This window comes from Canis lupus, chromosome 29 (genome assembly GCF_048164855.1).
Source record: "Canis lupus baileyi chromosome 29, mCanLup2.hap1, whole genome shotgun sequence".
NCBI lineage: Eukaryota > Metazoa > Chordata > Mammalia > Carnivora > Canidae > Canis > Canis lupus.
The window spans coordinates 28,056,654-28,069,704 of record NC_132866.1 but is presented as its reverse complement, the minus strand read 5'-3'; the positions used below and the strand labels follow the sequence as shown (position 1 = coordinate 28,069,704).

The window sequence follows — 13,051 nt, the reverse complement described above, 5'->3', positions numbered from 1 at the left end:
CATTCACTGCCTCCTACCCAGCTCAATTATGCCCCATTATCCAGCAAGGATGTAGACAGTTTGAGGTATTACCTGCTGTGGCTCTCTAGCACCTTCAGGGGCAAGGAGGCAAAGCGCAAATCCCACAGTTGAATCACTGGGAAACGATCATCTTCTGAACAGAGCACCAACTGGGTGGCTATGTCTGGGTGCCAAGCCAGCCCTGAACTGTGCATCTGTGAACAAAGCAGACCCCAATGGGTGATGTAACCTGACTCTTCTGATTATGAACCTTTTCTTCCCAGTTGGAATAGGACCTCTGAGGGCAAGTTTTGTGTCTCTTCCATGTGATAAGTGATGACCATGAGTAAATAAGGAACATTAGAAGCCTTCAGATCACCTGTTTAGCTTCCCTAAGCATTCACTCTCTATTGGAAATCTTCTAAGAGGTAGAATCTACAAGTGCAACGGCTGAAAACAGAACCTTGGCCTGGGGAAGAGCAGCTCCAAAGACTAGGCATGAGGAAGAAGCCAGAGCTCAAGCCTGTATTCTGCCCAATAACTCACCCTGTTGCTATGATCGCTGACTTTGATGATAGGTTCATTCTTCCTGAGATCCCACACAACTGCCTTGCCGCTGGGGTGAGCAGAAGACAGAATGTGTTGAACTTGTGGGTTCCAAGCGACTGTCTTGATGTCTTCTGGAGGCTGCTGAGGCAGGAATGGGGGAGGGGGTAGAGGACAACTTGTCATCCCCTGGACCAAGAGCCATTTGCTGTTCCACTGATCCCAACCACCCACAGAAAGCCCAAGAGTAGACATGGGGCTTCCCAAACCCAAACAGTGTCAGGGAGCTGGGAGTTGAATTTTCCAGAGAGGATCCTTTAGGGTACTGGTGTGGAAGCTAAGAGAATGGCAGGCACCCTTGGATTTTACTCCTATCCCAACGTGCCCCAGAGAGGATGCAATCGAGACTTAAAACAGCCCTCTTATCTATGACAAAGAGAGAGATAGAGGAGGAGGAAGGGAGGAAAATACAGACACATAAGACCCCAGAGAAAATGAAGCAGAAAGAAAAGCCATTGCTATTTCTAGAGCATTAGGTGCTATCAAATTTTATATTTAACTTACCTCACGATACTGTAAGCACAAGACAAAGAACCAGGAAGCAAAAAGATGAGGCCAGTTACAGACTGACAGGTAGGTACACTCAGAGACAGACATACATAAGATCCCCAACTGCATGACAGAACCAGATACAGAGGCAAAACTGACCCACCCCGCAAAAAGGACAAGGATGTACCTGAGTGTCCCCTCTTGGGCCCACTTCACTGAGCCCCGGGCCCTACTCTACTCTGCCTAAGCTCTACTATGATAAATAGTACTCTCACTCCTTTTCTCAATGTCTTTTACTGCCTTTCTTCATCTTCCTTCTAGAAAGCCTAGGACAGTTAATGACCACAGACCACCACATACACACCCTCCCCTCCAGCCCTCCTATTGTTTGGCTGGTAACATGTTAGTCTGTAGAGCTTTATTGCCCTCCAGTGGTAAAGTCCAAAATCTCCTGCACTCTGGCTGCCTCCAGAATTTAAGACTTTCCTGGGCAAATCAGGTGCACACGCTAATCAGCAGCCCTGGGAGCCTCCTTACCTGTAACTTGCATCCTGGGGTCATTGGCACATTTAGGTTATTCAAATCCCAGATGAATATTTCAGAATCACTGGCCCCTGAGGCCAGGAGATTGCCCTGTATGAAGAAAAGGCCTTTGGAGATACCACCACCCCATGAAAAGGTAGGAGCAGGAAAGGGGAAATAGACCTACATCTGGGGCTTCCAAAGCCTCCCCCATAACAGCCTGGGAAGGGCTCAGAATTATAGACTGGAGGTCACGAGTGAATGCCTCCACTCAGATCTGTTGCTCCATGGCTTGGCCATGTCCAACCAACTGAAATGTAGTACCTGGAAAGGATTAAAGTCAAGGGCTCTGACAGCCCCTGTGTGCTTCTGTCTCTGGGCAATCACAGGCTCCTTCCCGGAAGACAGGATGTGGGTCACATTGTATAGAGTAAGCATGCCATTGTCCCCGCCGCCTGCAATGACCCCGGACCCTTCCAGAAGCCCACTGCCAAAGCTCCCCCAGATGAGCTTGTAAAACCTGAGGAGGTAAAAGGTAAGGTAAAAGGTAAGAAAGGGGAGGAACTGGCATCAGTACCAACTCAGAAATATGTCGGTAGGCAGAGAGGAGGCATCTCTGTCAGCCCCTGCCATTATGCAGGCATCCCCACCATGAGATGGAGTCTGCCTGTCTCCCTCACTTACCAGACACATAACACAGGTTTCCTTGCTTAGTCCTGCCCTTTCTCTGAAAAAGATTCCATCGTTGTTACACTAGAAGTCAGGAGGCCTCTGACACAGAGTTGTGTAGGCATACTATTTTTTTTTTTAAGTTAACACTATCAGGGCTATTTAGGCCCAAGAAACACATTTCAAATACTAATTACTTCACTTAATCCTCACAACTCAAAAAACAACTACTCACACTTAATTGAAGACTTCCCATGTGTCAGGCACTGTTTGAAGTGCTTCACATATATTAGCTGATTTAATATTCAACAACCCTATGAAGTATTATTATTAACTCCATTTTCAATTGAGGAACTGAGGCACAGAGAATTTATGAAACTTCTGAATACACATTTAGTAATTTTTATCCCTATTTGACAGCTAGGAAGTGGTAGAATAAAGGTTTAAAGTCTGGCTCATCTTCTATTATTTATTTTCTGTTTTTTAGAGGTGAGGAGGGGTAGAGAGAGAGAGAGAGAGAGAATCTTAAGTAGACTTCACATTCAGCATACAGCCTGACATGGGGCTTGATCTCACAACCCCAAGATCATAACCTAAGTTGAAGTCAAGAGTCAGACACTCAACTGACCGAGCCACCCAGGCACCCTGGCCCATCTTGTTTTTAGAGCCTGAGCTCTTAACCATCATAAAATAGTGTATTCTATTTAGAGGAAGATCTAAACCCTTTTGTACCTGACTAGAAGCAGGCTTCTTACACCAACAATCACTGTCCCTTATTCCCTCTCAAGCTGTAAGTGAGAAAAGACCCAAGGATCTCTCTACCCTGTGTCTCTTCTATGTGACTAGCCTATGGATCTGCTATATGGCTGCAGTGGGCCAGCCCTAGAAACATACAGGCATAAAAAATAAACATATCTCTTGAGAAACATTTAAGGCTTTCTGAAGATGCTTCTAACAAGACACTATCAGTGTCTTGCACAGAAGAAAAAGATGGACACTGGGCCCCTACAGACAAAGATGGTCTTCTGCAAAGCCCCTAGGGAAGCCATGTGAGTCCCCAAAATAGAGGACAGGTAATCTGTCCTCTATTTCACAGCTGCTAGCCAAGGGTATTTCCACAGCCCTACAGAGAAGCCAGATTTCACATCAAATGATGTCATAAGATCCCTAGCTGAAATGAAATGTTCCCACACCCTGGGAATAGTCAGCCAAGAAACGGAGTGGAGTGACTGTGCAGGAACCTGTTTGGCCAGTCATTAGCACAGCAACCACCTGTTAGAAATGAAGAGAAGAGCACTGGTTGAGACCAGGTCAGCAACTGAGATAAAACAGCAGAGCAGATACAAACAGCAGTTCTAAAGCTACTGTCCAAAAGGCTATGTGTTCTAAGGTTGCACTGATCTTAATAGGGCAGAAGAATGTGTGCCATATTAGCTCAAGAGGCTGCCATGTTACCCTGGGGCGAGAGGTTAGTGTGGGCAGAAGGCAAGTCAACAGAGTAGCTAGAGAATCCCTGAATAGGTCTCATAGGAACCAGAGGAGTATGGCCAGAGAAAAACTCACATGGGGATGGTAGAAGATGTTGCGGTAACCTCAGTATGGTCACAGTATATGATATCCAGACCAAAGATAAAGGTACCTGAAACCTCAAGGGGGAGTCACCAAAGAGCTGGAAAACAAAGCCCAGTTAGAGTGACCAAATGTAGAACACAGAGCATGACAAAATAACTTTCTTTCTCTAAGCATGTAAAAAGTATAGTCCTATGGTTAACCATTTCACTAGTGAGGGTGAAGCTGGAGAGGAAACAGGCATGATAGAGAACACCGGGGAGAACAGGACCAGCTGGGACAAGATAAGCAAGGACCTGGACATGATTATTCAATGGGTTCAAAGAGTGTCAATCATCTCTGCTCTGCAAATGGACAGGGAACTGTGTGTGTGTACACGCAAGTGTTGTGCATGCAGAGAAAGAGCACAAGCATTTTGACAAACACAACAAAATATTAACAACTGATACATCTAAGTAAAGGTGTATGATTATTCATTGTACTATTCTACTTTTCTATGTTTGAATCATTTAAAAAAACTTAAAAACAAGATGGCCTCTGGCTTGAAAATAGGATTTTCAGAAATTAGAAGGGATTTAAGGAGAAGGTATAGGAAGAGTTTGTATAGGGGAATCCCAGGGTGGCTCAGCGGTTTAGCACCTGCCTTTGGCCCAGGGTGTGATCCTGGAGTCCCAGGATTGAGTTCTGCATCGGGCTCCCTGCATGGAGCCTGCTTCTCCCTCTGCCTGTGTCTCTGCCTCTCTCTGTTTCTCATGAATAAATAAAATCTTAAAAAAAAAAAAAAAAGGAAGAGTTTGTACAGAATGGGAACTTTCAAAACATGAGAATAACAGGGGAATTCTCTGAAGTGGTTCCCACGGAAATGGAAACAACAGATACCACAGAGCATCAAGAATGATGGGTGGCACCTAAAGAAAATACAGATTATTTACATACCTATCTAGGCCATGCAAAGTAGAATTCCCAGAGACAGGCTCTCAGAATCCACATTTTTAATGAGCCCCCAGGTGATTCTAATAAGCAACCAGGGTTGAGAACCCCTGTACCAAATACATCAGACTGACACCAGCCTAGACCAAAAAAGACATTGAAATTCGCAAAGATAGAATCAGCCCTAAGAACCACCTCATGGCTATGCTTCCGGAGGAAAGAAAAAGACAAGGTTCAAGAGGGTAAACTGAGGCCTGAGAGGTCAGAAGGTCATCCCTGCTAAGCTCAGCTGAGGACAAGCTTTAGCTGCTTTATTTTTAGGAACATGTGCTGTGTAAATCCTTGCTTCTATATGTACTTCTTTATCTGGGATTTTGCTTTTATTTGCTTAGTTAGGTTTCTTTTTAAAAATCCCAACCTCATGTTAGTGAACTCAAGTGAAAACAAGTCAAAATAGCTGAGGGAATCCAAGTTTCCTTAAAAGTCAGAGCAATGCAGGCAGTACTCCAAGCTACAGAATGAAGCATGGCTGTGAGGGAAGTTTTGTCCTGATGCTCACCTAGTATGCACCAAGAAACTATATGCCTATGTATCCTGAAGTTACAGCAGAGAAAAACAGGGCCAGAGAAGCTAAATAATGTGCCCAAGAGGATATTAGATGGCAGTGCTGGGTTCTGAACCGAGGTCTATCCAACAACAAAGCTCATGTTTTCTCTACTCTGTGATCTTGATGTAATCTCTAAAGAAGGCAACTGGGAAATGGGAAAACTAAGAGAAATACATGATCTTTTTCAGCTTGCTGTTCCATACAGAGGCAGCCAAAGAGGGGTCACAATGCTCCCCAAGTAGCTAGAACTGCTATAAAGGTACTAGAAGATAGATCACCTACCTTCTTCATGTTATGAGAGGATGGGTCATACAGAGGCTACAGAGACCACAAGGAGATCTAGGTCAGTGTAGACAGAGGGTGGAATATAGCACATTACACATCGGCCTCTGATCTTACTCAGCCACAGCAGCTAAGTCCTCAATTCACAAGTCAACACACAAATCATGTATTCTTCTCCCCAAAACCTCTTCTTGCATGAGATTCATCTAACAAACCAAATATTGCCAGCTTCAGTGTGCATGCTAATCTGTACTGATTCTGACGCATCCAGTGGCATTTATCCACGCATTTCCAATCTACCTATATAGTCTGAGACAGTCTCCTATCCACATCCATATCAGTGTTTCAGAGCAGTTCTCTTTCAGTTAAGTATTTCTAAATATATGACATTTCTCTGATGCATCATGGCTTGAGGATAAGGGGGTCTTCAGGATTCAAATGTGGTTAATCCATGGGTCTGGTGAAAAGGGCAGGAAAAGGAAGGGGAAAGATTCTGAAAAGTATATTTTTATGTAATAACGAAGGGGGGGCACCTGGGTGGCTCAGCTGCGTAAGCGTCCAACTCTTGATTTTGGCTCAGATCATGATCTCAGGATCCTGAGATTGAGCCCTGCTTCAGGCTCTGTGCCCAATGAGGAGTCTGCTTTTCTCCTCTCTCCTTTCTCTCTCTCAAATAATAGATAAATCTTTGGGGGGGGAGAGAGATTGTGCTATAAAAAAGAAAGGGAAGGAAAGACTGAACATAAGACCTAAATTCAGAGTTCAGTAGGTTCTCAGCAGGCATCTTACACAATCTCTTCTTTAAACATAAGTGAGGAAACTGAAGACCAGTGTCAGAATACCATTTGCACAGTCATGTATCTTTAGTCAAGGATGCAACCCAATACAACTGTGCATTCTGCTAAACCATGCAAAAGATGACATAGAAAAGAAAGAGGGAGGCATAGAACAAAGACTGGGCAGCCCTCTACCTACTCTGATCAATAGTTTCAGATATGAATTTCTGAGTAAGTGACCGAATCCAGGCTGAGAAAAAAGTGGGGGTCTTAGACCCTGGGGTGTCCAAGATGATTTCTTCAACAAGACTCTAATGATCAAGGTCTAGGTCAAAGGTAATTCCTTAGGTCTTTGGACACAATTATAGAAGTGGAAAAGAAAGTAAAAATGAAATACTCTCAATAGTGTTAATTGTACTATTTATTTGGGTTATAGCCCCCAATCCTTGCAGGATGGAACAGGGTATGAAGTGAAGTTTATGATTCATGAATTGAGTATCAACATTTCAAAAAGGGTCCCTTCAACATAGCTGGCTGCAAAACAAACCGATCATCACACTTGAAAAGCTCTCAAGGAACTAAGGTTAACTGAAGAATAACTATAACTAACTAAAATGGTGGATATGAATGCTCAGTTTGGTAATTCCGACATTTCTAATGTCACTCATTCATTTAATAGATATTTATTAAACATCTAACACCAGGCACTGTTTTAGGAGCTAGAGATACAGCAGTGAACAAAACAGACAAAAATCTCTGCCCATAGGGTTCTTAGGATTCAATTTCAAGATTTCTTTTTTTTTTTTTTTTTTGTAAAGATTTCATTTATTTACTCATGAGAGACACACAGAGAGAGGGAGGCAGAGATACAGAGGGAGAAACAGGCTCCATGCAGGAAGCCCGACGTGGGACTTGATCCCAGTCTGTGAGACTTGATCCCAGGTCTCCAGGATCATGCCCTAGACTAAAGGCAGTGCTAAACCACTGAGCCACCCAGGCTGCCCCAATTTCAAGATTTCTTAAGCAATTATATTGCCTCTTTCTTAGGAACTCTGCCCTAAGGAGCCACTACTGTGCTGAAGCTGCTAATGTGCTGGCCAAGGACAAGAGTCCTTGCCCACTGGTCCTATTCTTTAACTCCAGAAGTATAAATGTAGTTGAATTAGCTCCACCCCTTTCAGGGGCCCTTTCTGAAATGCTTGCTTAGATGCTAAGAATATCTCATCATTATTGGTAAACCCTTCAGTGGCTGCTCTTCAAAGGGAAAGGTGCTGGAAATACAGAGATGTAAAGAACTCTGAAATAAGGGATACTGTCAGAAAGTCATAAAGGGGCTTCAGAAAGGGAGGACAATAACTAGGCTAAACCATGAAAAGAAAAAAGAGGATACTTCTGTCTAAATATCTTAATCTCTCAGATGAAAAAATGCACAGGAGAATACAAAGCTGCATTTTGACCAGTAATCTCTAAAGTGGGATGGGCAAGATAATTTTCAAAGTTGTAGGGAAAAGATTTATATTTTTAACCTATAAAATTATACAAATTGCATTTTTTAATAGTAGAGTAACACATGTATATTACTTACATTGCCTATACGACTTGAGTATAGTGAAAATTCACATTTTCCCTGGTGGCATCAAAATTTGGAGGCCACTACTTCAGAATTTAAGCCACATCTTTATAAAACCTATAAAAGAGGGCAGCTGGGATGGGTCAGCGGTTTAGCACCACCTTCAGCCCAGGTTGTGATCCTGGAGACCCGGGATCAAGTCCCACGTCTGGCTCCCTGCATGGAGCCTGCTTCTCCCTCTGCCTGTGTCTCTGCCTCTCTCTCTCGTGCTCTGTCCTCTCTCATGAATAAATAAATAAAATATTTAAAAAATATAAAAATAAAAAAAATTAAATTAAACCTATAAAAGAGAAGTTAAATAATAGAAATAAGGTAGATTTTGGAGTTAAGCCTAGATATAAATCCTAGCTTGCCAGGGTTTCAGTTTCCTCCTATGTTAAATGGGAATAATGGTATTTATGGCTCAGGCTCATTTTGAGGGATAAATGATATACAGAGCTCCTAGCATAGTCCCTGGTCTGTATACATGTGCTCTGTGAATCCCAGTACTTAGCTCTATAAGCCTGAGAGAGCCATGAAATCCATGAGTACCCAATCAGTTCCTAACCACAATGAGAAGATGCTCATTTGTTCTCCTCCCCTTGGCAGAAAAAGAGATATTGTGTAAGGTTATCTTCACAAGAGCCAATGGAGGAAGGAGCCAACATCTCTAGGCTGAGAGAGAGATCAGGTACTTATGGGTCCAGGTTTGTATGAGGCATCTCTATCACATGATTCTGCTTGACACTGCTGCTGCTGCTGCTGCTGACCAAAGAGGTGCAAGTGGTGGTTTTAAAAAATCCTTTTGCAAAATAACCCCAGGCTTAACTTGTTCCCTCATGAATCTCCTCATGAACCCCAAGAAGCACACATTACCACCAGGATTCCTCAACAGGGTCTATATCAGGATCTGCCCCACATACCCATCACCAATTCAGACATAGTACCTGTTTGAGGCAGAAAGGACTCCCTTGTGCTTCAAGTCCAAAGAAGGGTCCCTGAAATCAACCTCAAAGATTTCCAATGTGCCACTTGTGCTAAAGGAGGCATCTAGCTGCTGGGCAGATGTTCCTAGGCACAAGAAAAGTTAGGAAGAAGCAGCGTATAAGCAAAAATACATGCACAGATTTGGGGTATAAATGGTTAGTGAGTGGAGAGGTAGAAGAACAGGAGAGGACTGGGTATACCCTTTTTCAAATGATAACTCCAAAGAAAACAAGAAAAGAGAGGTGTCCAGGCTTGAGGCATAGCTCAAAGCAAACACCTAATGTCCCCTTGCTTGTGCTGTGAGCAAACCCCACCTTTCCAGGACTCTAAACCTTTCTCTGAAGCTCAGTAAAGAATTCTGGATAGTAAGTCTCCCTTTGACTTGTGTACTTTCAGTAGATTGTAGTACACAGAATCATCATACCTGTGGCCAGATACACAGGGTACTGGCTGGCTGGGCTCCACGCTTGGACAGCTGGCCGTTCTAGTTCCTTTAGCTTCATGGTCTGTCCTGTGTGTGGCAGAAAATTGACATGGCCCTTGGCCTACTGAAAATAGAAACCTCCAAACTTAAGGGCCAGGTCTAGGGCATAGCTGTAGACATGAGATCTTGTTTCTCTCACCCCACCATGGAATGGGGCATTTCAGGGCAATACAGGGTGACATACACATGACCATCTGTAGATTGACAAGGATGGTTCACTTACCCAATTACTGAAATCTAATGCTTTAACCCAAAAAAGATATTCAAACACAGTGGTTGCCAAGGCCTAATGGTGATGATAATTATCAAATCAGATAATCTCTCAGTGACCTCATCTATTCCCTTGGCTTTACATATCATCCATATGCTGATGACCCCCAAATTCATACCACCAATACATATCTCTCCTCTGACTTCCAAATTCTTACATATAACTGCTAATCAAATATTTCCATCTTGATATAGCAAAGATACCTAAATTAGTCTCAAACCGAATTCTCTATTCCACTATGTCCTCGCTTCAAATCTGTTCTTCCTCTAGTTTTCTTCATCTCAGTAAATGGTACCACTATCCACCTAATTGCTTAACCAGGAAACCTGAAAATCACCCTTGGTTCCTCCTTTTCCTTCTAATTCATCATTAAGTCTTCCTGATTCCACGTCCAAAATTGTATCTCAATCTGTTTACTTTTCCCCATCTCCACTACCACTACCACTCTGTTTGAAAATACCATCATCTCTCACCTGGAATACTGCATTAATCTTCCAACTGGTCATCTTCACTCTACCATCACCCAATTAACTCTACATAGCAGCAGAAGCGAACTTTTAAAATCATAAACAGGATTTTGGCATTCCATGCTTAAAACCTTCCAATGACTTCTATTGCACTCAGACTAAAATTGCACTCAAATCTTTTATGACCCTGCTCAAAGGCTCTAGCCTACACCATCAACCTCATCTCTTGCCACATTCCCCTCTTACTATGCTGCAGCCACATTCGCCTTTTTTTTTTCTTTTCCTGGCTTTTTACCACCACAGAGCTTTTGTAAATTCTGTTTCCTATATTTTGAATGTTCTTCCTTTCATTCTCTGCATAACTGGCCCCTTATCACATCTTTCCGGGCTCAGCTTCTCACCCCCTCAGAGAGGTGAGCCACCAAATGAAAATTAGACTCATTATTTTTTCTTCTTGGTAACTTATGTTTATTTACACTTACACTGTTGGTCTCATCCACTAATAAGTGAAGTCCAGGAGAGCCTGTACTGTGTCTGCATTGTTCATCACATTATAAATAACCAGTGCCAGAACAATGTCTGATATATAGCAAGTGCTTGATAATATTTGTTGGGTAAATGTAAACATCCATTTTAATTCTGTGGTTTCCAACCCAATTCTAATGCATATTCAAGGTGCCATCCCAACAGAGTAGCAAAGTGGCAGACAAGTGTTTTCTTTGTTTCTAAGGTGACACTGAACTTGAGGGAGGACACTTGGGACCGTTGTGACCTGCTTAAGGAGTCCACCGTCAGGTTAGCCTCAATCTACAAAAATAGCAGGTAGTATTACTCAACCTCTAATGTAATCTCCAGCCTGAAGAAAGTTTAAGGCTGCCAATTCAGCCAAGATTCTCAGGGGGCCTCTAAACACTTGAGGCAACATCAATTACCTACGGACTCGCTGCATATCATATTATATAGTCACCATTGCCACCTGCTGGTCAAAGCTATTTTCACGTTTCTGGGGAAAGCCCTTAAAAAAGTAGGGGCTGCGTTTAGCACTGCTCATTTAACGTCCAAATCTCATTTCTCACAATGGTTCTGTGCGGCAAGTCCTATTACTATCCCCATTTTACGAGGAAGAAAACAGGCTGGGCCGAGATGTGAACCCCAATCAGCCCCCACGGCCCAGTGTGTTTAACCATTATATTAGTTCAAACTACGCTAGTTCAGACACTTGAGGTGTCAAATCCCCGACGGTCTAGAAACCGGGAAGATGGGCTTTTAATCCACATTCAACGGAGGGCCGAACAGACTCCTGCAGTGATGGTGTTCGGCAGCGACCTCCGGGGCCCTGGCCCTTTGGGCGGCACGGTCTGTCCTGCCCACCCTGTGCTCCAGGCCGGGGCCGGGAGCGCGGACGCAGGCTCGACGGCAGCGCTGAAGGGAGACCCTCGTCCGGCCGCAGCACCCCCGCGCGGCCGGGAGCGCGGAGCTGGGTGCGACCCGAGGGCGGCCGCGGCGCGGCCCGGGCGTGCCCGCGGGGGGTGAGCTCCCCCGAGGCGCTCTACCGACGGCGGAGCCGCAGTCCCCGACTCCAGACAGGTGGGGGAAGACCCACCTGCACGGAAAGCCCAGGTCAGGGTGGCGCGGCGCAGCCGGAGCCGATCTCCTTACAGGGCCTTTGGGCTCAACAGGGTGCTGTGGACGGCAGCCGCCGAAGGCCAAAAGTAGTCCTGGCAGGGCACCGCACGCGCGAAGCGCAGGGTCGAGGAGCCGGCGGACCCGCCAAGGATGTAATAGGATTCTCGCTTTTACTTCGGGATCCGTCGCCAGTCCTGTGATTGCGCAGTTCTGCCGCAGTGGGTCGGATCCTGCGACCGCTAAGTTCTAGCCTATTCAATTTGAGCCAGGCTCCAGGACAGTCCCCAGAAAAGGGAAAATACTAATTCGTTGTTTGTTGAAGTGGAGAAGACCTGGTACTAGTTCCAGAAGCTCTCAGTGTTATCCTAATTGACAAGGTAAATAGGAATCCCGGCCGTAAATAACGGCAACGCACTACAGCCCGGCAACAACTGGTGCCCAAAAGCTGTTGGCTGAGCTAATTAAAGGGTATAGGCGTGCAGAGGACTACGTACTGTAGACCAGGGCCTTCCTGGAAGGTTTCAGGGACAAGAGACGGATATCATACCTTGCAGCAGCAACATAGGCCGTGTCTCAGGAGGAAGGAAGGGCCCAACTGGATATAGGCCCCCTGGCATCTCCCGTACAACGAATGAAAGAGGTCAGGTACAGATTGGGAATACCAGTTCAACAATGCAGGTAGTTGGGAGTTAGTGAGAATTATGAGTTTGGGTGCAATAAGATGAAGATTATATTCTGAGACAAATAATATGGACTCCCTTGAAGAGAAAACAGACCTGGAGGCAGGGACTCAAATTAGGAGACTAACAGAATAGTCCAGGTACCGGGTGATGAATGTCTGGATTAACATAGTGGTGATGATTGTAAAGGAAAACTGGACAGGTTCTTGTGGCTGATGAAGTAAAGGGTTGAAGGAGGAAGTGAAAAAATCGGATGGATTTTTTTATGTTGACTGAGGAACATTTCCAAGCAAAAATGTCAGCACCTGAAGACCTTAAACCTGTTGATTCAAAACTTTGGTTTAATGCATAAGTTCCACTGTGTTTTTCCAGTTACGTCTCCAAAGATGAACTGGTTCAGTTATTTTACAATGGAGCCCCTAATCACTGTGACACAAGTCTAATTCCCTTTTCATGTGGACTAGAGGGTTTTGAAGT

At 44.4% G+C, this 13,051-nt stretch overlaps 1 protein-coding gene across 20 annotated transcripts in view; it reads right to left on the bottom strand.

Moving 5' to 3' along the window:
• SEC31B (SEC31 homolog B, COPII coat complex component) overlaps nt 1-12,346 on the bottom strand; it is a 59,686-nt gene extending 47,340 nt beyond the window's left edge. For 5 of the 20 annotated variants that reach the window (XR_012020730.1, XM_072805688.1, XM_072805685.1 and 2 more), the window contains exons 1-7: nt 11,872-12,342; nt 9,471-9,557; nt 9,007-9,130; nt 1,942-2,137; nt 1,633-1,728; nt 547-690; nt 73-215 (exon numbers count right to left, since the gene is read on the bottom strand). Coding sequence is in view for 13 of the 20 variants with exons in the window: in XM_072805688.1 (XP_072661789.1) it covers nt 73-215; nt 547-690; nt 1,633-1,728; nt 1,942-2,137; nt 9,007-9,130; nt 9,471-9,549 (782 nt within the window). In the remaining 7 variants the exon portion in view is untranslated. Of the gene's footprint in view, nt 1-72; nt 216-546; nt 691-1,632; nt 1,729-1,804; nt 1,847-1,941; nt 2,138-9,006; nt 9,131-9,470; nt 9,558-11,871 lie in introns of those variants that run through there. The other 15 variants (XR_012020726.1, XR_012020727.1, XR_012020728.1 and 12 more) reach the window with 10 other exon arrangements.
• Nucleotides 12,347-13,051: the final 705 nt, after the last annotated feature.